Source organism: Galleria mellonella, unplaced genomic scaffold (assembly GCF_026898425.1).
Source record: "Galleria mellonella isolate WM207_F2 unplaced genomic scaffold, CSIRO_AGI_GalMel_v1 utg1217, whole genome shotgun sequence".
NCBI lineage: Eukaryota > Metazoa > Arthropoda > Insecta > Lepidoptera > Pyralidae > Galleria > Galleria mellonella.
In genome coordinates this window covers 1,429,512-1,452,881 of record NW_026441984.1, presented here as the reverse complement: position 1 = coordinate 1,452,881, position 23,370 = coordinate 1,429,512, and the positions used below count along the sequence as shown (strand labels likewise).

Sequence of the window (23,370 nt, the reverse complement as noted above, 5' to 3'; positions counted from 1 at the left end):
ACTACATATAATTTAATAATAATATAAGTTCATAAAAAAATCAAATAAGAACATATCCTCTTCCTTTTTTTTATTATTAAATAATTTGTCAGGACATACTCAAATTAAACCTGGCAACACTGTTCATAACTGATAGAAATTAATTATGTTGACTGTTCGTGTAATGGGCACCTTACATTTTATTGCATGGGGAGGAACCCACATGGATCATAATAAAATGGATGTCATTTCACACAAATGATTATGGTACAAAATAAATCAATGGAAACTATTCAATCTAATTGCATATTCCAGGTACACGGGACAGCGCCATCTATCGCCGGACACGACAAGGCCAATCCTACGGCGTTGCTCCTCTCTGGTGTGATGATGCTACGTCATTTACAACTATACAGTTTCGCGGACAAGATAGAAAGTTCGTGCTTCAAAGTACTGAGCGAGGGGAGGATACTCACTGAAGACTTGGGTGGAAACAGCAAATGTTCAGAGTATACAGATGAAATTATAAGAAATTTAGAGTAAAATGATTGGTGCGTTTTGATCACTGTATTCTATTTAAACAGACAAGTTGATAAATTGTAATGAAATATTCTCACGACGGTAATCTCATTAGATTTGCTATACATTCAGAAATTTGTAGACTTTGCCAGAACGTAGAAAAAATTATAAGACGTCCATTGTATAGATTTATTTCTTCCCATCCATAAAAATCGTTGTATTCATATTTATTTATTTATTTATTAGTACAAATATGTGTACATGGCGGACTTAATGGTAAAAGCATTCACTCCCAGTCAACCATAGGGAAGTGTCAGAATATTCGAATGCGGTACTACTAATTATTGATGTACATACATACTAAAATTACATATATAAACGAATAAATATATATGAATAACAAATATACTTACACATATATGACATATACTACATTATACACGATATTGAGAATAATATAAAGCACTTACTGCTCGGATAAAGTAAAAAAGTGAGCGTGAACGTTCATATAATGGTCAGTATTGTTTTTTTTTTTATAATTTTTACACAATTTTATTTATTGATCTGATAGTAATGTATTAATATAATCGGGCTGGTTACCCAAACATATGGATCTTGTGAATTTGTGATTATGTTGATTTAAATTTAGTAAAATTTTATGTCAAAGGCATTGTTTTTCTTCTGTGTCGTGACACATATGAGGTAAGTAAGGTACTCGATGTGTATATTATTTAACAGTATTATAAAATTTTAATATTTTAGCTATTGTCTATGGATTTAATTTTTATCTCTCACTGAGTTGTTTTAAATTTCCAATTGCTCACGAAATTGTACAGGTGGCAAAATAAATAAATCTGTGTTCAACAAATTATAATATAAATTGAAAAACAATACCAATCTTTTAGGTTTAATATAAAAGGTAACCGAAGTAGTTTGCATGTACATTACAGAAATAGATATAATTTATAGAAGTAATAATGCAAACTGTAGCAACTGCTTGTGTTGTCAAATGACACATCGGACGATTTGCATAATTTCTACTTGATGTTTAAATTTCAACTGTTTTATTGTGAAGTGAAGTAATTAATATCTTTATTTCCTCTATAATAAGAGATTATCGGCTTTTGTTTTACTTTATTTGATCAAGTGACTTTTGGAATAATTTCAGCAACACCGCATGTTGAGTATTTATAATGAACTAAGATCTATATTTAGGATATGCTTGTATGATACCAAACTGTATTTATTTTCACCAAATCGAGCGACTTCTATAAGGAACTGGAGTCCAAATTACTATTATAATTATGTACTAATATTATAAATATAAATTTTGTACGTTTGTTCATAATTACAGATTAATAGAATGGATTTGAATGAAAGGGAGACATTGTACAAAAGTCGATTGCTTGGCTACCTCTGTCCCATTCGTGTTTCTACCGTGAAGCAGTTGTGTTTGCATGGCTGTGTTTCGGTTTGAAGGGTGGGATATGGCGTGAATTTACAGGGCACAGAGGAATAACACCTGAGTCCTTAGGAATGGCAACGCATGGGGGGGGTATCATGGGCGAAACAGTATACTCTGTTATGTCCATGGTACTGCTCATGTCTATAGGCGACGGTTTCCATCAGCCGTCACTTGTTTGCCATTCTAGTTGTATATATATATATATATATATATATATATATATATATATATATATATATATATATATATATATATATATATATATATATATATATATATATATATATATATATATGATAATGTTTTTCCTGATTCATGCGGACAAAGCTATGTTGACTGTAGCCTTTATGAAATTGTTTAAAAAATATACAGTGATCGAGACATAGAAACAATTTAATAAAATTTTAGTGAAATTAATAGATGAAATTGCAAACATATTATAATGAAATAAACATGCATTCTAGTATTATTTATTAAACGAATGATCACGTGACGCGTACTGTCAAACGTCGCATACATTTATTTAAGCAAAACATTCCATCTATATTGTTAAGACAGATCTGCATTTAGTATTCCATTATCTGTACAAATATTGAGATAAAGTAATGTTTCTTTGTATGAAGTTTGAGCTCAGTCAATGTATATCATACATGGTAAGCGAGGTTATGTAACAAAACACAAAAAAAAAAAACCAAAAACCTTTTTGTGTCAAGTAAGTTCTTCATTCATTCACTCACTACTATTTAAGAGATATGCTCTTGTCGGTGGAGCTCTTACCACTCACGAACATTTTCAACTAGTCCTTTTTAAAAAAAAGTTTTTATTACACTAATTTACTTCTATTTTTTTTTTCGGTGATTTTCATAATATAGATTTTTTTAAAGACTGTATGATTCAATGACTGAGCTCAAAATTGAAAATGTGCTATTTGTATGTAAAATGTAATTTCTGAAGATTTTGTTTCATTTTGGATTGAACTCTTGTGTAAGTTACCAATTGTTGCAACTGCTAAATAGCAGCTAAAAAATTGTTATTTCAGACCGTACTACGGTGACCGTAACATCAGCGGGTCTACCATGAAATGAAATTCCGTAATTTCGGACTCAAATTAGTGTTTTTGTTTATACCAAAATCGGACCAATAAATGGAGTTTAACATTTCGTTCGACACACATCCTATCATAAAAGTCCAAAGGAACAATATTATAACATTTTTAATATTTCCAAACAGCATGCATTATGTAATTTTAACATCAAATTTCTGTTTCGTTTGGCTCCGAAATTTCGTAAACATTTCATGGTAGGTACCCTCAGGTATGACGTATACTTGTTTGCGAGTAAAAATGTTATACTGCTACAGCGCACTGCCAGTATTGTAAAATGTAGTGTACAGCACAGAATATAAAGGTGAAATTAGAATAACCTACACATTCTTGCTGCATCGAAACTCGTACAGTTTAACGACTACTAAGTTATGTTATTAAATAAATTATTATAATTCATAAAAAAAAGTCTTTTCTGAACGGAAATTAGCAACAGTTTGTTTAGTATTCTCTAAATTTATCTAATAAACTAAAAGCGTATGGAAAAGATGTGTGTAATGTGATTGACGACTCTGCCTACTCTATAAGGGATCAGCGTGAATATAGATAGATAAGTATATAATAATTGTTACCACTGTTAATAACGAGATTGATAGGAAATAAGGAAACACGAAACTGCACACAACCGGCATATAATCCTAAGCAGCTTTTATATAGTTTATTGTTGTGTGTTGTTTCCACATTAATACAACTCTTCCTCTCACTTTAAACATACACACACTCGCACTGTTCTGGGTTACAAGGCACAGGTTACCTGTAATTTGTAAGCTAGGGCAAAAAACATGTAACTGTGCAACCCTGTATTTGTTTTTTTTTTGTATTTCGTAGTATTCATTAAATAATATATTATTTCATATAATTACATAAAATATAATTTCTTTATATTATGACAATATAATAAATTACATAATGAATATATATATATATATATATATATATATATATATATATATATATATATATATATATATATATATATATATATATATATATATATATATATATATATATATATATATATATATATATATGATTTTCCGGAAACAATTTCCGCTGGTTTTCAGTTCAGAATAATGGTCTAAATTCATTGTTTCAGTTTTTGCCAACCTGTCTCTTACACCCTGTCTAATCTCAATTTAAGAGTGTTTACAGATATATTAATCTATGTAAAGGCATTATTAGAGTTACATAACGTAGTTTGGTTTTAAACACCATATTCCCGAGAATGGTCTTGACATGAGGTATCACAGTGTATCCTGGGATATCCATGAAGCTGTTTATATATAACAGGTACCACTTTTCATAAGTTAGGCTTTTTTGCTATACTGTCATGAACTTGTGCTAGTTGTGTGTAGCCGTTTACCATCAGACGGGACGTATGCTTGTTTGCCATCTCTATGGTATAAAAAAATTGTGATAAGAAAACTCATAATAGTTTTAAATGTATGAACACCAAATTATCTAATTCTACTGATTAAAAGAATATGGATTTGTATTGATACATTAATATTGCATTTGATGAAATATTACGTACTAATTTTTAGTTCTCGTTATCTTTTTATGACTAAAGATTTGACATTTCTTAAAACATAAATGTTACCAGTATAAATATGTTAGATCGTACCAACTTTCAGTATTTTTTGCCTTTTTAAATTATGTGATTATTGCATATTTATAGTGTAGTTCCTTTATCATGTGATTTTATTCATTAATTTTAGTCGATAGTATCACTGCTTTTGCAGGATAAAGCTGACCATGTATCAGTATTTTTAAGTTGAAATGCATTTGCTATACCTATATGTTAATGTACTATTTTTTCCATTAATATTAATAAACTGTCGCGTATAACGCAATACTTGTATGTTGTAATAAACAGGTTTTATTACGTGCTCGCTGAATTCTTTTTTTTTTTATTTCGTTTACCCACGACATAGAATTTATTGTCCTCTATCGTAGCTGGATTACGCGTTTTGGCGCCAATTTGCCGTTGATATTGTAATACCATGTATCTTTATTTATTATATTCAGATATGATCTGACAATAAATAACTAATATTTAACTATGTAATTTTGTCAATGAACATGGATTTGTTTAATAAATACAAGATATGTAGGCATTTCATTTAGTTTTATGTAAATAAAAATTGAAGTTAATCTAACTGTACCGTTTTTATTTCTGATCCTTTTAAAAGAATCACATTGCAAGAGTTATGTTGGCGACGGCTTTGGTTTGTTGATTCTGCAATTCATTAAAATAAGTAGAAAATAAAACTTCATCAAGCTTCAAAGCGAAGATATAGTCAAAAGTCCAGATTTCACTCAGAGACGACAGTTTAAAGCATGTTTATATGAGTCTGATGGGTAACATAGCTGTTTATTGTTTCACAGAAGAACCATCGTTGATTAAAAAAAAAACAGAATATTAAATATCTGTTTTTAATCAAAAAGACTGCACAAGCATAAGAATGATAAGAAGAAGCACAGAATAATTTACCTAAAATCCGTTTATGCATCAATGAATAATTCTTGTATTTTCAGGTGCACGGCACAGCTCCGGACATCGCTGGTAAGGACTTGGCAAACCCCACCGCTCTCCTTCTCTCAGCTATTATGATGTTACGGCACTTGCAGTTAAACGAACACGCAGACCGTGTCCAAAACGCGTGTTACGAAGTACTCAGAGAAGGCAAAGCTCTCACCGGCGATCTGGGGGGCACCGGCAAATGTAGTGACTACACTAACGCCGTCATCTCAAAACTGAATTAGGCAGTTTGTATATATCTTAGTAATTTCCTAAACCTCGATTAATTAAAAAAAATCGAATATTATTTATAAGTGCCTTATTTTTTTTTCGGCGTTGCTACTTGCTATCCTAAGGCAGGAGGGTTGAATTGCCTCTGCTCATGCAAGAGTTTGTGCTGGAAAAGAAAATTTATATCTACCGATGCCTAAGTACCAAAATAACAATCTTATTAGAAAATATTACAATTGATTTCACACACAAAAGAACATAAAATTATAGTATTATAAAAGTATTAGGGGTACATAAACAGAAACGACCTAATTTATGGCCATGTAAATAGCAATACACTCGCCAAGTTTTGTTTCATTAGATTAGACCGTATGCCTAAGTAGAATTTAGTCAGATTGTACAAATTTTGTGATTTATTAATTTATTATTAACAAATTTATCAAAAATAAGAGAAAAAAATTGATACAAGTGATTAAATAAACTGGTTTTGCTATGTAAGTCGTTTTATTTTTAACAATCTTCGTGGGATAGACAGTGCTGTAAATAAGAACTCGGATTCTGTATCGGTCGGGCATTTTCAACATCGATATTTTACCTTCCGCACAGCATTGGTATTACATAACGATTCTTAGACTGACGTCAAAAAAATGGCCATGCGACCCTTTACTAATACGCATACTTTAGTATTCCCTAATTATAAGAAAAAAATAAGATCTCCGAAGACTCCTGTTAATTCCAAACCCTCATCATATTTAATGCCATTCTTTACTAGTTCTATAGCGTCCCTCTTAGCCCGAGCACATTCTCTACCTTCTCAATTCGGTGTTATAAATTAAAATGCAAATGATAAGAAAATTGTCACTATTGATTTATGCGGGCAGAGAACAGTATGGATCGTTACCAGTGATAAATAATAAGAGAAGATGAAGTCAGGCCATTTAGATTACGGAAATCACCTGTAACTCGCAAATTCCCCTTCAATTTAGGGGAAAATTTATAAGAGCATAATCCGGCCTGCCATCTTATATGGATCGGAGAGTTGACCAGAAAGGGTAATTGACGAAAGGTCTGAATGTAGCTGATATGCGTATGTTGAGATGGATATGTGGTGATAGGAATTGGCAAAATTAAAAATGAGTATATCGTAGGAAGTACAAATGTAGCGCCAGTGATAAAAAAGTTAAGAAGTAACCGTCTATCCTAGTGTGGACACGTGCAAGTAGGGATGAGGAGCATGTTTTCAAAAAAGTATAAAAATATGAATGTGGATAGCTATAAGAGCAGAGGTAGGCCTAAAAAGACATGGATGGACTTTGTGAAAGATATGCTCATATGTAAGTAAATGCGGAAATGACTGCGAATGGAAGAGAAAAACATTGCGCTAACCCCAAATAATAAATAATAATGGGATAAGTGTAGGAAGATGATGAGGATTATTAATATTCTTTAGTTAACCCAAATGGATCAGTCTGTTTATTTGGTTGGCGTCCAAGGCCCGTGAAGGTCAATCTAATATAGTACATATCTTAGTACGTTATACTAAGTCTATGGTACAAACCTACTTTTTTTTTCTTTTCCCTTAATGGCAATCGGTCGTTATTTTCCGAACATATCTATCATGTGTAAGAAACTCGTATTGGAGATAAAAATTATATCCAAACAACTGGCCTCATTTTGGGCTTTCTTTCTTCTTTCTTTTATGTATAAAAAATATAAGAATGAATTTTCATATGATGGTATAACAAAAACGCCTTGTAAGTTTTTACGTACGTATTCTTAGTGAAATATAGATATAACTCCTTTATTTCTTTAACATTGCTATTTGTTTCGTCATTCATTTTCAATTAATTTAATTTTATCAATAATTAATAATAATATACTTAAAAACAAAGAAGAATCACACTGAATTATAATCATTTTACTTCGTTAATCTTAAACTGTTAGCATAAATACAATTATAAATATTCACATTTAAAAGACTTCGCGCCTTATGCATACCTTGTTAAGTATCTAAGAATAAGGAATAAAATTCTTGCTAAGTATTGTTCTTTGTCTATGAAAAGAGTGAATTGTTAAGTAATCTACTTTGTTTGTCAATGTCAAATTGTCAGTACATTTTTCTTGTTCTTGTCATTTGTCAAAAGCATGCTGCGCGTGTTGTTTACCTTTGAGTTTATAACCTATTACTTCAGATTTTTTTAAAGAAGTGTCCTAAACGTATAATTTATTAGACATGAAAACATTATATTAGAAAAAATGGTGAAAAGGGTAAGTATTGCTTGATAATGGTAAATACTGTTTATTTTATTAGTAACATTTTTATGCTAATTTATTATCATGTGTCTAAGTGAATAATATCATCAATTTTGATTACTTACTTTTTATAATTATCTTAGAAAATAGAATCTACTGTTTCTGTGGACAACGAAGATTCTCAAGCTCTTAATGAAAATGGAGAAACGCAAGCGAAGGAACCTAATAAGGATGGTAAAAAACGTATAAAAAACTTGTACCGGCAACCCACTGTAAATGAATTAAATAGACTACAAGAGACTGAGAATTTATTCAATTCGAATTTGTTCCGTCTTCAAATCGAAGAAATACTGCAAGAGGTGAAAATCAAAGAGAAAGTGGAAAAAAAGTTTCAAGCATGGTTTCTCGTCTTCAAGGATCATTTACAATCCATAGAAGAAGATGACACTGAGTATGATCTTAGTGAGCAAGCTTTAGCTAAGCGTCTTAAAGTAAAGTTACCTATTAGTGACAAATTGAAGAAGACTAAATGCATGTTTAAATTCAACAAGTTCACCAATGTTGAAATTGTTGGCTCTTATAGTTTAGGATGCTTTATAAATTCAAAACTTAGAATAGATATACAGATTACTGTGCCAGCTGATACATATACTAAAAATGACTCAATCAACTACAGGTATCATAAAAAAAGAGCAGCATATTTAGCTGTTATAGCTTCTCATTTGAAAGATCTAAATACAATTGAGGATTTGAAGTATTCTTGGCTGAACAGGTGTGAAACTAAGCCAGTATTAGACTTTAAACCTGCTGGGAAGCTCGGCAACTTTGTGTCTGTCCGTATCAACTTAGTTTGTGAACAAGAAGCGTATAAATTACATAGATTTAGTCCTTCTCGTAATAATTTGAGGGAATCATGGTTGTTATCACTAGATAATTCAGAGAGTAACACAGAGATTGGTCCTCCAACACCATATTATAATAATAGTGTACTAATGGATCTTACTGCATCAGAAAATGAAGAATACTTAAAAGAGATATTATTGAAAAGTGAAAATTTGAAGCAGGCAGTTATTTTATTAAAAATTTGGTGAGACAAAGGAATTTGCAAGTATCAGGACATATTGTTAGTATGCTGGTTGCATACTTGGTGCAATCAAAGAGGATCAACAATATAATGAGCAGTTATCAAATTATCAGGAATGTGTGGATTGCAATAAGTAAGCATTTATTAATTTATTTTATTATACACATAAATATTAATTTTAAATTAAAAAAAAATATTATGAAACGATTGACAATATAGGACATTTAAGTATTGTTAAATGATTATCACTATATCCATTCTTATTTTTATGTCTTGTAATATTCAACTTTTGTTTACCAATAGCAATGACTTAGTTTAATGTTTGAAATTGCATTCCAAACTGGTCAAAATAATCTTAAAAAAATATTATTCAAAAATTCTTATAATTAAGTTTACTTGAATAAATATTATTTTTATTGTCATTATTTAAATTTATATAATTTAATTTTTATATATACTGTGCTGTTTAATAAACAAACCATACAATATTTGAGGTTACAAACTAAATATCTATTTATATTTGTAAATAGCTGTTTAATTAAATACTCTAAATTATGAATAGAAATCACACATCTAAATAAGCCATCACAAAAAAAAAATTAACACATGTTTTATCAACATAATTCTCTTTCCAGAAACATCTGAATGGGATACAAAAGGCATATCCCTCCACAAAGGAGATGACTCGCCACAACTACAAGAATTCCTACAACACTTTCCTGTAGTATTTCTGGACAGGACTGGCTACTACAATGTCTGTTGGCAGATGTGTAAGGGCACATATGATGCATTGAGGAGAGAATGTGCCTTCTCTGTTGAAATGTTGGATAATGGGAAGATAAACAGCTTCATACCACTTTTCATGACTCCTGTGCGGCCTCTTTTACAGTTTGATCATATATTAAGGTAATTATTTATATATTTATATTCAATGTAATGCAAGATGAAGTTGAAATCATTAGCTTTCTTTGAAGAGATTTTTACTAGTTAAAATACAGGTATTTCCCCAAGGGACACCAATTGAAATATAACAAAAACATGTGTGGCGGTAGTCACTTACCATCAGGTGAGCTGCATGCTCATTGCCCCCTGTGTTGTAAAAAAAAATTACTAATAATTTTTTGCTCTAAATTTTTTGGCATTTTTCAACTACTTTTTCTTTGGGAACATGTTTAGTTACTCTGGTGGAATATTCTCTTAAAGGGATGGTAATGATTTCTATTTCTTCTTGTATTTGGGATGCCCTAATGTAAAGTTGTTTGTTTGCAATACAATAGCACATTTGACTAACTGTTCACTATATAAAGGTTGGTTGAAATAGAATGCTGCTAGAAGTAAATTTACTTGTCATACCATATTTTCTGGATCATACCATATTAGATGAGAGACAGGCGTGATAGATATGTATGCATGTGTGTAATATGTAATGTTAATATTGTATTTTATATTTGTTACAGATTCAAAGCTTTTAGTAAAGTTAAACAATCAGTGATTTGCACAGTATCATCACATGCTCGAGTGAATTATGGTTTAGACGAGCTTGCCCTTGTCACTGATACCCTTCATGCTCTCCTGACAAAAGGGCTGGGCGATAGGGTGACTCTGATATTACAATTAGTGGAAGCTGACTTATCATGGCCTGTCAGAATTAATCTTGAGAAGGCGAGGAAAGAGTAAGTTTCAATAGTATTCACTTTTTCGAGTATTTAATGAAGTTAACAATGTAATCTAATAAAAAAATTACAGAATAAATATTGTAATGGTGCTTATGTTTTGCAAATCAATTCTTCCTATTTTTAAATATTATATATTCTCATTTTTATATAGACAAAGTATCTTCTTGTATTTATTTTGTGTTAAATTTTTTTCCATATGGTAAATAAATTAAAGGAATATAATTAAATAAATATACATATTATTTGTTAATAAGTTATTTTTCAAGTACAAGTTTATTTATTTAAAACAATTTTTAATTGAAAAGAGTTTTTATACAGTACAAGAGTTTTTCTGTTGTAAAGATGGCACAGAGTAAATTTTATTTGAAAGCAACATTTTATGTATAATTTTTAGTGTTATGTAGTTTTTAAATGAAATTTTAATTAATATTTTAAAGATTGTGATATATAATCACAATCTATAAAATATTAATTAAAAATATATATATATATATATATATATATATATATATATATATATATATATATATATATATATATATATATATATATATATGTATATATATATATATATCCACTATATAATTATATTATGTAATTTCCAACATCCTAAATAGGGTCATGTAGAGGACAATTAATTATTGTATTTAACATTAATAAATTATTAAATATTTTATTTAATTGTTTTATTTTAGGTTTAAAGAGAATCTATCTTTTGGCATTATACTGAACCCTGAGAGATGTTTAAATGTTGTGGAAAAGGGACCACCGGCCAATTTACCTGAAGCTGAAGAATTTAGGTATGATGGCTTAAACCAATTTTTATTTTAATTAAGTATTAAACTGTTCATGCATATTAGGTGTGTTATATCTAAATTTTATAGACTTGTTTGCCTAAAAAAGGTGGTAACTATTTATTTTCTCCTCCATTAAGTTTGTCCCAGTGTACTTGGAGGGAACAATAAAGAGTATCTATCTATCTACAATCCTCGAATATTTTTACTTATGAAATATGGACTAAAAACGTCAAAAATTTTAAATCCACATTACAACTTGACGTAGAAGGTATTGTTTGTAATGTTATCTAGTAGCCCCATTGCTAGCAATATACCTTATCAAGTCGACCTTCACGCCGTTTCCCCTGGAGACCATCATGGTTAATTCTTATAGAATTCCTGGTCATCTTCACTTGTCATTTCTCACTGGTAGGACATCGATGTCTTGCCAGCACGTACCGATATCGCAGGCGGTGTAACCTTTACATTTGTATTGTTTTTTATTAAAAGTGCATATATATTTAGTGTATCTGATTGTTTCGTATTTAGAGCGTTCTGGGGTGAGAAGTCAGAGCTGCGTCGCTTCCAAGACGGGTCCATCACGGAGGCGTGCGTGTGGGACGCGGAGAACAGCGTCGAGCAGCGAGGCGTTACCAGGCAAATCATCGATTATCTAATGAAGCTCAAATACCGTGAGTGGATACTCTTTGGATTATATCATTAACATATATATATACATATACATATAAATATATATATATATATATATATATATATATATATATATATATATATATATATATATATATATATATATATATATATATGTATTAACATATATATATATATATATATATATATATATATATATATATATATATATATATATATATATATATATATATATATATATATATATAGTCCCGTAGGTGTCGTAAGAGCGGACTAAGGGAAGGTGAAGGATATGCAGCAAAACCTCCCAAGGGGAAGGCTCATGTTCAGCAGTGGATAGTTAAAGGCTGATATGATGATTATGATGATATTATATGCAGGATTTTTGTACTTCAGAATAGCTCACGATAGGGATAAATGAAAAAAGTTAGAGAAGGCCCACCAGTCAATGGATGCACAGTGTGATACACAATTGGGAAAAAGTATTTATATAATTATTGTAAATATTAATCATTCTGTAAAAGGCTATAAACAAATAAATAATTGCGTGTAGTCCTGGCATAGAATTGGCCACCCCTTTCATTCATATGGGTGTCGCAAGAGACAGTCAGGGAACTTAATTGTCGAAGGATGGGCAGCAGCATCTCTCTTTTTTCTTTCTTTCTTTTTCTCTTCCATTCTTTTCTATTGGCGGTCATTTCAGCATTCTGGGTGTCATCTTTCACATAGTCTATTCATGCCTTTTTAGCTCTTCCTCTACTCTTATACTCTGCATTCATAATATCTTTCTTAAAACATTCTCTACATTCCTGTGCATCATGAACGACTTTTATTCAGGTAAATGTAAAAATTATATAATTTCAGAGTTGGAGCCATCAGAGCTGTTTCATGTGGGTTGGCAGCTCGACAGCTTGTTAGAGCGTAAAGTGCAGCACTCCAGCGGCTGCAGCGAGCGTTCGCTGGCCACGCTGCAAGCGCTGGATGCGCTGCGTCGACAGTTAAGACAGCTCACACAGCTGCCCCTTAACATCAGCGGACTACATGGTGAGATTATGATGCTTTTTAAGTTATTTCCAAAAGAAAGAGGTTCTCATTTTGTCTATTAGTAGCCCCATTGTTAGCAATACACCGTCAGGTCGACTTCCTCGCGGTTCTACCTGAAAACTATCGTGTTCTATTCTAGGTGAATTCATCACGATAGGCTAACTGACCTGCCTTTTCATTGTTACTTTTCATCCCTTACTGGTGCTCCGCCAGCGTATACTGTTAACGCAGGTGGGGTTACCATTCCATTATCATCCATTTAAAAAAAATACTGGTGGTCAATCTTCGTATGTTGGCAGTCACACACATACTAATGGTAGCGGAATTAAACAAAATAATTCTAAACAAATAACCAGTGATATGGATTTTCGCAAGATAGCAACTTGTTTAGTAAAATATGAAAATTAAAACCACTTTTAGGTTTTAAGATATGGGAATGATCTCTCTGTAGATGCTAATGCGTTATCACTACATAGTATTAAACAAAGTCACTGTCGCTGTCTGTCCGTCCTTATGTATGCTTAAATCTTTAAAACTACACAACGGAATTTGAAGCGGTTTTTTTAATAGATACAGCGATTCAAGAGGAAGGTTTATATGTATAATACATGCATAATATAGTAGAGAAACACTGATAAATTTAGAGGTTTCTAATGTGATGTCGTAAATAAACACATTTTTTGCGCTTACATTGCAAACGCTGGCTGAACCTCACGAGATAAATCAAAATAATGTACTACAGTATTGTACACCTTAGGAAGGTCAACAAAAAAGTCCGCGATGGTATATATCTATCTTTTAAAGATAACCTACAATAACCATTTTTTATCCTTTACATTTTACGAGAAAAATGGCTTAATTACGAAGTGATTTTAAACAATATCAAATTATCCAATTAGGTACCTTAAATACATTGTTCATTTAATATAGATCAATATGGCCCTTTACAGCATGTAATTTAAATGATTATTTCCAAAGATATTACAGATTTAAAATGCAGGGACATAGCGGGGCGGCATTGCATCCGTGCGAAGTCGGGGCGGGTCGCTAGTTTTAATTACGGTGATGATTATCATCTATTTGCAGGTACGTCACCAGTGTTCAGCTACACGGAACCGCTGCCGCCGCTGGCGCTGGGCCCTCAAACGAAGCCGTGGCGGCGCGCCAACTGCTGCCTCATCAAGGACTCGGACATAGACCCCTTCGTGCCACCATACACACCTGTCTCTAAGGCCATTATTGAGTTGGGTTAGTTCAATATGTTTTTATGATATTTAGAATAGAAAATAAGCCTATGGCCTCCTTGATGGAAAGTGATAATGCATCTTTGATGTCATAAAATACATTCTGATACCCATGGCACCCGTTTACAAGAAATGTTATTAATCAGTTATATATATATATATGTACATATACATGTAATGCTAGGGCTTTAACATGAGATTTCTTGATTCTGAATATATGGTATTACACTATATAATAGTCTCTAAAAACCTTAAAAATACATTCACTCTAAATCTTTATTTGAACTCAAAACTCTAATTTTAAAAATTGCCTTTTTCTTGTCCCGTTATGGGGGAGATGATATAATATTGATATGATCGTCTTCGTAACACTGTCCACTGCTAAACATAGGCTTTCCCCATCAAGGAGGGTTATTTTTTTTTTTTTTTGATGGGTGAAGATGGTTTGGTAACCCCGCCTGCGCTAACGGGATACGCTGGCGGAGCACCAGTGAAGGGTGATAGATGAGAATGAAAACAGGCCAGTTAGCCTATCATGATGAATTCATCAGGAATTAACCATGATAGTTTCCAGGGAGAACCGCGAGGAGGTCGACCTGGTTGAGTATATTGCTAGCAATAGGATTCTCAGTCTCCGTTACTAACAATCCCTTTCCCCCCTAAAGGAGGGGTTTGCCTGTAGTTGTTGTGCTTGGCAAACGGGCTGGCAATTATTTAGCACAGTTAGGCATTGGTGATGTTTTATGAGGGACAGCGTTACGCTGCTGCCCATCCCTTGCCCCTCCTTAGTCATCTCTTACGACACCCACAAGTTTCTTTTTTTAAATGGATGATAATGTAATGGTAACCCCGCCTGCGCCATCGGTATACACTGGCGGGGCACCAGTGAGGGATACTAGGTGAGGATGGAAAGGCAAGTCTCATTGTGATAAATTCCACTAGAATTAACCCTGATGGTTTCCAGGGGGAACCGCGTGGAGGTCGACCTGATAGGGTGTATTGCTAGGTCAATTGGACCCCATTACTAACAATCCCTTTCCCCCCACATCTACAGGTTAAGAAGGGATTACTCACTATATGTTGGGACCATACAGTAATAATATATAATGATACAAGTAATAAATAAAACATACATGTAAATTACTTCATATTTTCAACAATAGTGTTGTAATAGTGTTGTTGTTGTGTTGTTAGTTTAAGTAAACTGTTACTTTTTTATTTCAGGGCACAGTGGAAAATGGCCGGGCGATATCGAAGCGTTCCGTTGTCTGAAAGCCGCGTTCCACCTGCAAATAGCCGAGCGTCTGAACAAACAGTTCTCACTGCCCACGCAGGCCTATCCGACGCACTTCGACGTACTCAGAGACGGTCTAGTATTCCGACTAGAGATCGCTCACCCCAAGGAGATAACGTTACTAAGAAGACAGACAGAGAATGGTGTGGTGAAGTTCAAAGAGAGCGAGGAAAGCATTCAATTGCATTATGATACTGTGGTACTGCCGAGGTTGAGAGGTGCTTTGCATGGGTGAGTTCATCGCAATTTACTAAAGGGAGACTCTATTAAAATTACCAGCATCATACCCATCTACATCTTTTTTTATTATGAATTAATTGGAATGTTGCGTTGGTTTGGTCATTTGGAGAGGATGGACGAAAGAAGAATTACGAAAGAGATTTATGGAGCAAGAATGAATGGAGATGTCGGTAGGGGCCGCCCTAGACGGACGTATGTTGACCAAATAGGCGACGTGCTGAAGAAGGGCCAAATTAAAAGTACCCGTAACCGGCGAGCGTGTATGAAAAGATTGATGAATGTGGAATAAGCGAAAGAGGTTTGTTTGAATCGAAGCATTTGGCGTTCCATTGTTTCTGCCTACCCTAATAGGAGACAGGCGTGACAGATATGTATATGTATGTATGAATTAATTGTACTTACATAGATGTTACAGTTTGAAGGGTGGGATATGGCAGTCAAAATGCTATAAACAAATAAATAAATGTTTTTTTATGGGTAGAGAATGCAATCCCGAAATTCCGAATGACAAAGGCAATGGGCTGCTGCAATTACAGCTATCATAACTATATATAAATTTATTGTATAAAGAAAAATAAATATTTAAAAATATTTTTTGAGTGACCACAGACGCAATAAATAAAATTATGTCATCATTAATTAATTGTAATACAAAATTTTAATCTATATTACGAGTAATAAAGTTTTTGGTAGAAGGTTGATGATATAATTTATTTTTTTGCATCTGTGGTCATTCAAAAATATTTTTAGTTGTTTTATATACAATTTTATATATATTATTATAGCTGCATATATAACGGTTCTTAGTCATTTAGGATCCCGGGATTGTATTCTCTAGGTATGGGACATCATACAAGTAGAATATATTACATATAAATCTGTCATCGATAACTTTGCAGATATTTATTTAGCTTCGGAATTTTAAAATACTTTTTGCCATCAAAATTCAATTTTCATTAATTTAATAAGTATTTTTATTTATTTATAATATATATTAAATAAAGATGAATTTTAAAATACATTTTTGCCATCAAAATTCAATTCTCACTAATAGCTTAATAATAATATTATTGCGTGATTAATGTTTTTCAAATTAATTAAATTTTAAATTCCTAATACATGTTTTAAATAATCAATCGCAAACATTGAAAATTGTTAAAATTTTTGAAAATTAAAAGTTAATTTCTATGTTAACATACTTCAGTAAACAAAAATTATGGACATTTATAAATCAAAGCCGTGAACTATAGCTAGTTTACTCTTTAATAGAATGTTTAAAAGTTGATGATGTCTCCCAGGCTTCACCAGAAGCACGCGTCTGTGGGTCCAGCGACGTGCTTGCTGAAGCGCTGGCTGTCAGCGCAGCTGCTAGGCTCGTCGCTGCCGCCGGTGACTGCTGACTTGTTAGTGGCAGCGGCTACGCTGCGCTGCTCACCACTGCCTTCCACCGTCACGCCGCTCGCGCTACTTGCTCGCGTCCTGGCGCTGCTCGTCGACACAGACTGGGCCCAGGAGATCGTCGTGCTCGACTTCAACGACGACTTCACACGTAATATATAAAATATAAATAAGTGCCACATAAGTACTCCAAGCGTCTGGTCCTTAGGTTATCCCATATTGTGAGGTGAGGTACCAGGCAGGAATATTTCAGGGTATAGCCCAGACTAACCGGGTCAACGTGGGGGGAAAGGGATTGTTAGTAATGAGGTTTAACTGATCCATTGTTAGCAATACACCCTTTCAGGTCGACCTTCACGCGGTCCCCCCTGGAAACCATCGTGGTTAATTCTAGTGGAATTCATCATGATGGGCTAACTGACTTTTCATTGTCACCGTCATAACGCAGCCGGGGTTACTATTCCATTATCACCCATTAAAAAAAATCGGGCCACTGTTTCTCAGTAAGTTAATAGAATATGAACTGGGCTGTTCCAGTAAGCAAATTAATTATTTTTTGTCGAAGAACTTCCATTCCTTCTCGTCCATATTTGTTTTATGTTTTTCAGTAAATTAATATTAATAATTATATTTATAGAAAATATCGGAAATATTTATATTTTCACTGATATTTTAGAAGTTTAACTAAATCACAAATAGAGTAACAGCCCACCTAATGGTAAGTGACTAGCGCCTCTTGACATGTACGATTCCATACTGTGACCTCATGTTTTTAAATAAACGCTGTCATTCCTGAAGACTAGGATGGCAAGCAAGCTGACGGCCCACCTGATGGAAAGTGGTAACCGTCGCCTATAGACATGAACAGTACCATGGACATTACAGAGTATACTGTTATGTCCATGGTATTTATTTAAACTTTAATGCACTGTGAAACTATCTACATTGGACGGACTTAACACCGGACGGTGTTCTCTACCAGTCAACCATTGGGCGAACAGGGAAATAAGTAGGCGGTGCATTATTGAATCGATTATTAAAGGAATGATTATTGAATTATTGAAGGAATATAAAAAATAATAATTATATAGTCTGTACTCAATATTTTTTGTCATATTCCATCTTTGAAAGTGAACTATTTTTTACTCTGTAACATGACTGTGCGCAGCTGAAGAGATCTCGACCCTGGAGCGCGAGTATCAGTCGCGGGAGGATCGTTCCCCGCGGCTGTACGTGGTGACGCCGTACGACGGGGAGCTGCCGTCCGCCTGGAGCCGCCACGAGCCTACACCTCAACTCCTTGCCAGGCTGCAGGTCCTCGCCAGAAGTACGCTCCAATACTTGCAAAAGTCCTTGTTGGACGACATGAAGGACAATATATTGGTAATGGTAATTACATTACATTTTGTATAATAATTTTTTTTTATTACTTTGTACGTGTGGATTTCAGATATTAGGGAAATCAATAAAAAAAAAATAGGCTACTTCTAGTTGGCGTATTTTAGGATAATGTATAGTCGAGATTTTAAGAAATGCAATTGTGAAAAGCTCATCCCATTTTATGCATAATGCCCGAACAAATATTAACATACAATTTATAAAAAAAAAAAATATTGTTTCAGCTTCTATTCATCTTATTAAGGGTTTTTTTAATTATATTGATTTTTTTTAATATCTCTCAAATATAGATGTATATGTATTTTTTTTATTCAACTTTTAATGGCAAACAAGCTAACGGCCCACCTGATGGAAAGTGGTAACCGTCGCCTATAGACATGAGCAGTACCATGGACATAACAGAGTATACTATTTCGCCCATGATACCCCCCATGCGTTGTCATTCCTGAGGACTCAGGTGTTATTCCTCTGTACCCTGTAAATTCACGCCAAATCCCACCCTTCAAACCGAAACACAGCCATGCAAACACAACTGCTTCACGGTTGAAACACAAATAGGACAGAGGTACCCAAGCAAACAACTTTTGTACAAAGTCTCCCTCTGGTATATCAAAGATGTAGTATCCATAGTACAAATTGTGTTTAATTTAGGATTAGATGTAGTTTCATAACATAATATCTTAGCCGTCTAGGTCCCGGCATAGAATAGGCCACCCCTTCCTTTCCCGTGGGTGCCGTAAGAGGCGACCAAGGGAGCTATGGTCGAGGAATGGACAGTGTCCCTCTTAAAACATCACCAAAAGCCAAACTGCGGTTGCCAATACGCCTGCCAATCGTGACAACTACTGGCAAAACCTTGTTATTTATTATTATTATAATCCATCCATATGTTTTGCCATTTTGACTTATCTATGACATACTTATCTATCAGTTTTTCAACCTTTTTCATGGCGCAACCCCTTAGTATGTAAAAATATCTTGCGACCCCCTACTTACCCTCCACGGTTCCGACTCTGTATGAATTTTATTATAGTACAATTATGAAATCCGTACAGTTGTATTTATATTTTTATTTATGGTGCAATAAAGAGTTAAATAAATAAATAAATAAATATGTAAAAATATCTTGCGACCCCCTACTTACCCTCCACGGTTCCGACTCTGTATGAATTTTATTATAGTACAATTATGAAATCCGTACAGTTGTATTTATATTTTTATTTATGGTGCAATAAAGAGTTAAATAAATAAATAAATATGTAAAAATATCTTGCGACCCCCTACTTACCCTCCACGGTTCCGACTCTGTATGAATTTTATTATAGTACAAATATGAAATCCGTACAGTTGTATTTATATTCACAGTTAGGTGTCGATAAAATAAAATAAATAATACATAATAAAGTATGTAAACCAGACATGTAATTGATGTCTGTTATAGATACTACATTATATATTATTGATTGATTGATGTATATACGGAACTGTTGATTTTTTGCGACCCCCTTGTAGATGCTCGGGGTCCCCCCAAGGGGTCGCGACCCACAATTTGAAAAACACCGTATTAAATAATAAACACACAAACTTTTTATTCTAATTTATAAAATTTATCTTTCAGCCCATTTATGTTCCGTCACTGTCGGGCTACGATGTTCTCATTCATCTGAAAGCCAAACTAGTCCCACACTACAGTGAGAGGGTGGACCAAAGACCCCGACAGAGGGCGCCACCAGAATCGGTACTGGATGACGTCATACCCGTCGTCGAGTTCAACCCCGTCATGAAATATTTGGACGAGTTGAGGGTGAGTTTGTTTTTAGATAATAAAGATGATGATTAGGCACACGGCTCGACTGATGTAAGAGCTCACTACAGCCCATGAATGCTAGCATTTTCAAATGCATCACTCATAGGAAACCAAATATTGGAACATCAACCTAATCCCAGTGGTAGATGGGTTTTTTTTATGCAATTTAGAATGGCAAAAATGCTGACGGTCCACCTGATGAAAAGTGGTAACCGTCGCCTATAGACATGAGCAGTAGCATGGACATAACAGAGTGTACTGTTTCGCCCATGATACCCCCATGCGTTGCCATTCCTGAGGACTCAGGTGTTATTCCTCTGTACCCTGTGAATTCACAAGATAAATACAAAATAATCTATTATTATGTATAATACAAGAATTTATTATTATTTCCAGAGTGCGTACAGTGAGTACGCTTTATTTTTCCACGACACGTACGGCGGCGACGTGATTGCAGTGCTGTGGAAACCGGACATTGCTGATGTTAGAGAGTTACAGGCAAGTTTACAACACAGATTTCGGTATAGAATACATGGAATGCATAATTCACACAGTGTGTTGCTCCTTGTATTTATGACATTGCCAATGCTTTAGAGCGGGATAGACATATAAAAACGCATCTGCCTTTTGACTAGTCCGTCCAAGTGAAATTCATTAAGATATGTCACTTAGTTTTATTGGCCGTATAACCCTACCACATTCAGATACAACATGCATGCATACTTTTTACATAAACTGTGTCGAATATATAATCTAATAATGTAAAATTTGTTATTGACAAATAATTGACATAACAAAAATTTTACATACACATTTTCTCACATGTTATGAATTGAGAAAAATAGCAACTGATGTATCTTTCGTCCTCTTTTTACTATTTATATTTGCATAAGAAGAAAGGAGGCACCTATATGATTTCCAGTTTTTATTTTATCATTCCTTCTACGTAATTCCATGTTCTTAGGTTTACATATACAATTTATTTTTTTACTTTTTTTGACAAAGAAATAAGTTTAATAAGGTCGTAATTAAAATATTAAGTAGTGTAAATATACTGATTTGTTTTCCTATTCTACTTAATTATTAATTTTATTGTAAAAAAGTTCCTTGTATATATATCTTAATGTAATAACTACTGGTTTAACGTGTAGTTTGATCGAAAAAGCTAAGAACTAAGGGTCCTGAATGATCCTGAAACTAGTCGAACTTTCTCGACCAAATTACGCGTAAATTAAACAAGTTATTACATTAAAGTGTTATGGAATTTGGATATTTGTTTATTACTTAATTGCTTTGAATGAAATTTAATATATAGACGGACCATACGCTAGTTTGACATAGGATGGTTTTTTTATCCTAATACACGTAAGCAAATTTATGGGCCATACCTAGTTTTAAATTTTTTTTTTCAGATATTGAACGCAAACGCTTTAAAGCCGGTGGTGGTGGACGGCGAGACAAAGTACAAGGTCAACACGGAAGCTCTGATAGAAGACTTCAAACATCTTGGCGATGGACTGGTCACACATGTCACTGTTAATACATAAATATATGTACATATTATTATAATATAATAAATATTTATAGTATTTTCATTTTATCAACTTCTTTAATTAAATAGGCCATCCCTTTCTCTCTTGTGGATGTCGTAAGAGCCTACCAAGGGAGGGCGAGAGATGGGCAGCAGCGTGTCTCTTAAAACATCTCCAAAGCTTAACTGCGGTTGCTTATCCGCCTACCAAGCGTGGCAACTACTGGCAAAACTGCCCTTTTCGGTGAGATCTACGTTCAGCAGTGAACAATAGACGACTGATATGTTGATGAAGGCGATATTAAGGATCATAAATGTTTTTATACAACTTAGAATGACAAACAAGCTGATGGCCCACCTGATGGATAGTGGTAACCGTCGCCTATAGGCATGAGCTGTACTATGAACATAACAGAGTATACTGTTTCGCCCAATATACCCCCCATACGTTGCCATTCCTGAGGACTCAGGTGTTATTCCTCTGTACCCAGTAAATTCACGCCATATCCCACCCTTCAAACTGAAACACAGCCATGGAAACACAACTGCTTCACGGTTGAAACACGAATGGGACAGAGGTACCCAAGCAATCGACTTTTGTACAAAGTCTCCCTCTGATAAATAGACGACTGATATGTTGATGAAGATGATATTCATAGGATCATTAGTGTATTTAAGGGGGGGGGGGGGGGGGGAGCTGCATATGCCAAATTTAAATAGTTGTTCCAACTGTAAAATTCAGAGTAGGTAATTCTACAATGTTTTATTTGGGGCAAATAAACCAATGTAATCTATGCCTAGGTCATACTCCTCATTCTTAGGGGGGGGGGGGAAAGGTATTGTTAGTAATGGAGACTGAGAATCCCATTGCTAGCAATATACCCAACCAGGTCGACCTCCTAGCGGTTCCCCCTGCAAACTATCATAGTTAATTCCTGATGAATTCATCATGATGGGCTAACTAGCCTGTTTTTATTCTCATCTATCACCCTTCACTGGTACCCCGTCAGTGTATCCCGTTAGCGCAAGCGGGGTTACCATACCATTTTCACCCATAAAAAGAAACTGCGGTTGCTAATCCGCCTGCCAAGCGTGGCAACTACTGGCAAAACTGTTCTTTTCAATGAGACCTACTT

General features: G+C 33.8%; 2 protein-coding genes across 4 annotated transcripts in view; both read left to right on the top strand.

The window, feature by feature from the left end:
- The window catches only part of LOC113510619 (probable isocitrate dehydrogenase [NAD] subunit alpha, mitochondrial), a 32,434-nt gene extending 26,124 nt beyond the window's left edge, over positions 1 to 6,310 (top strand). For 2 of the 3 annotated variants that reach the window (XM_026894079.3, XM_026894081.3), the window contains exon 7: positions 5,604 to 6,310. In XM_026894079.3, the coding sequence (XP_026749880.1) occupies positions 5,604 to 5,831 (228 nt within the window). In that variant the 3' untranslated portion in view covers positions 5,832 to 6,310. Of the gene's footprint in view, positions 1 to 294; positions 2,104 to 5,603 lie in introns of those variants that run through there. The other variant, XM_031907116.2, reaches the window with a different exon arrangement.
- Positions 6,311 to 7,960: 1,650 nt separating this feature from the next.
- On the top strand, positions 7,961 to 22,303 carry LOC113519235 (nucleolar protein 6). The gene is given in 15 exon segments (XM_052899925.1): positions 7,961 to 8,085; positions 8,214 to 9,156; positions 9,159 to 9,287; positions 9,790 to 10,060; positions 10,612 to 10,827; positions 11,526 to 11,630; positions 12,156 to 12,298; positions 13,143 to 13,322; positions 14,409 to 14,570; positions 15,791 to 16,091; positions 17,399 to 17,649; positions 18,667 to 18,881; positions 20,515 to 20,700; positions 21,100 to 21,201; positions 22,116 to 22,303. Coding segments are annotated over 15 exon segments (3,351 nt in total). The 5' UTR covers positions 7,961 to 8,073; the 3' UTR covers positions 22,251 to 22,303.
- Positions 22,304 to 23,370: the final 1,067 nt, after the last annotated feature.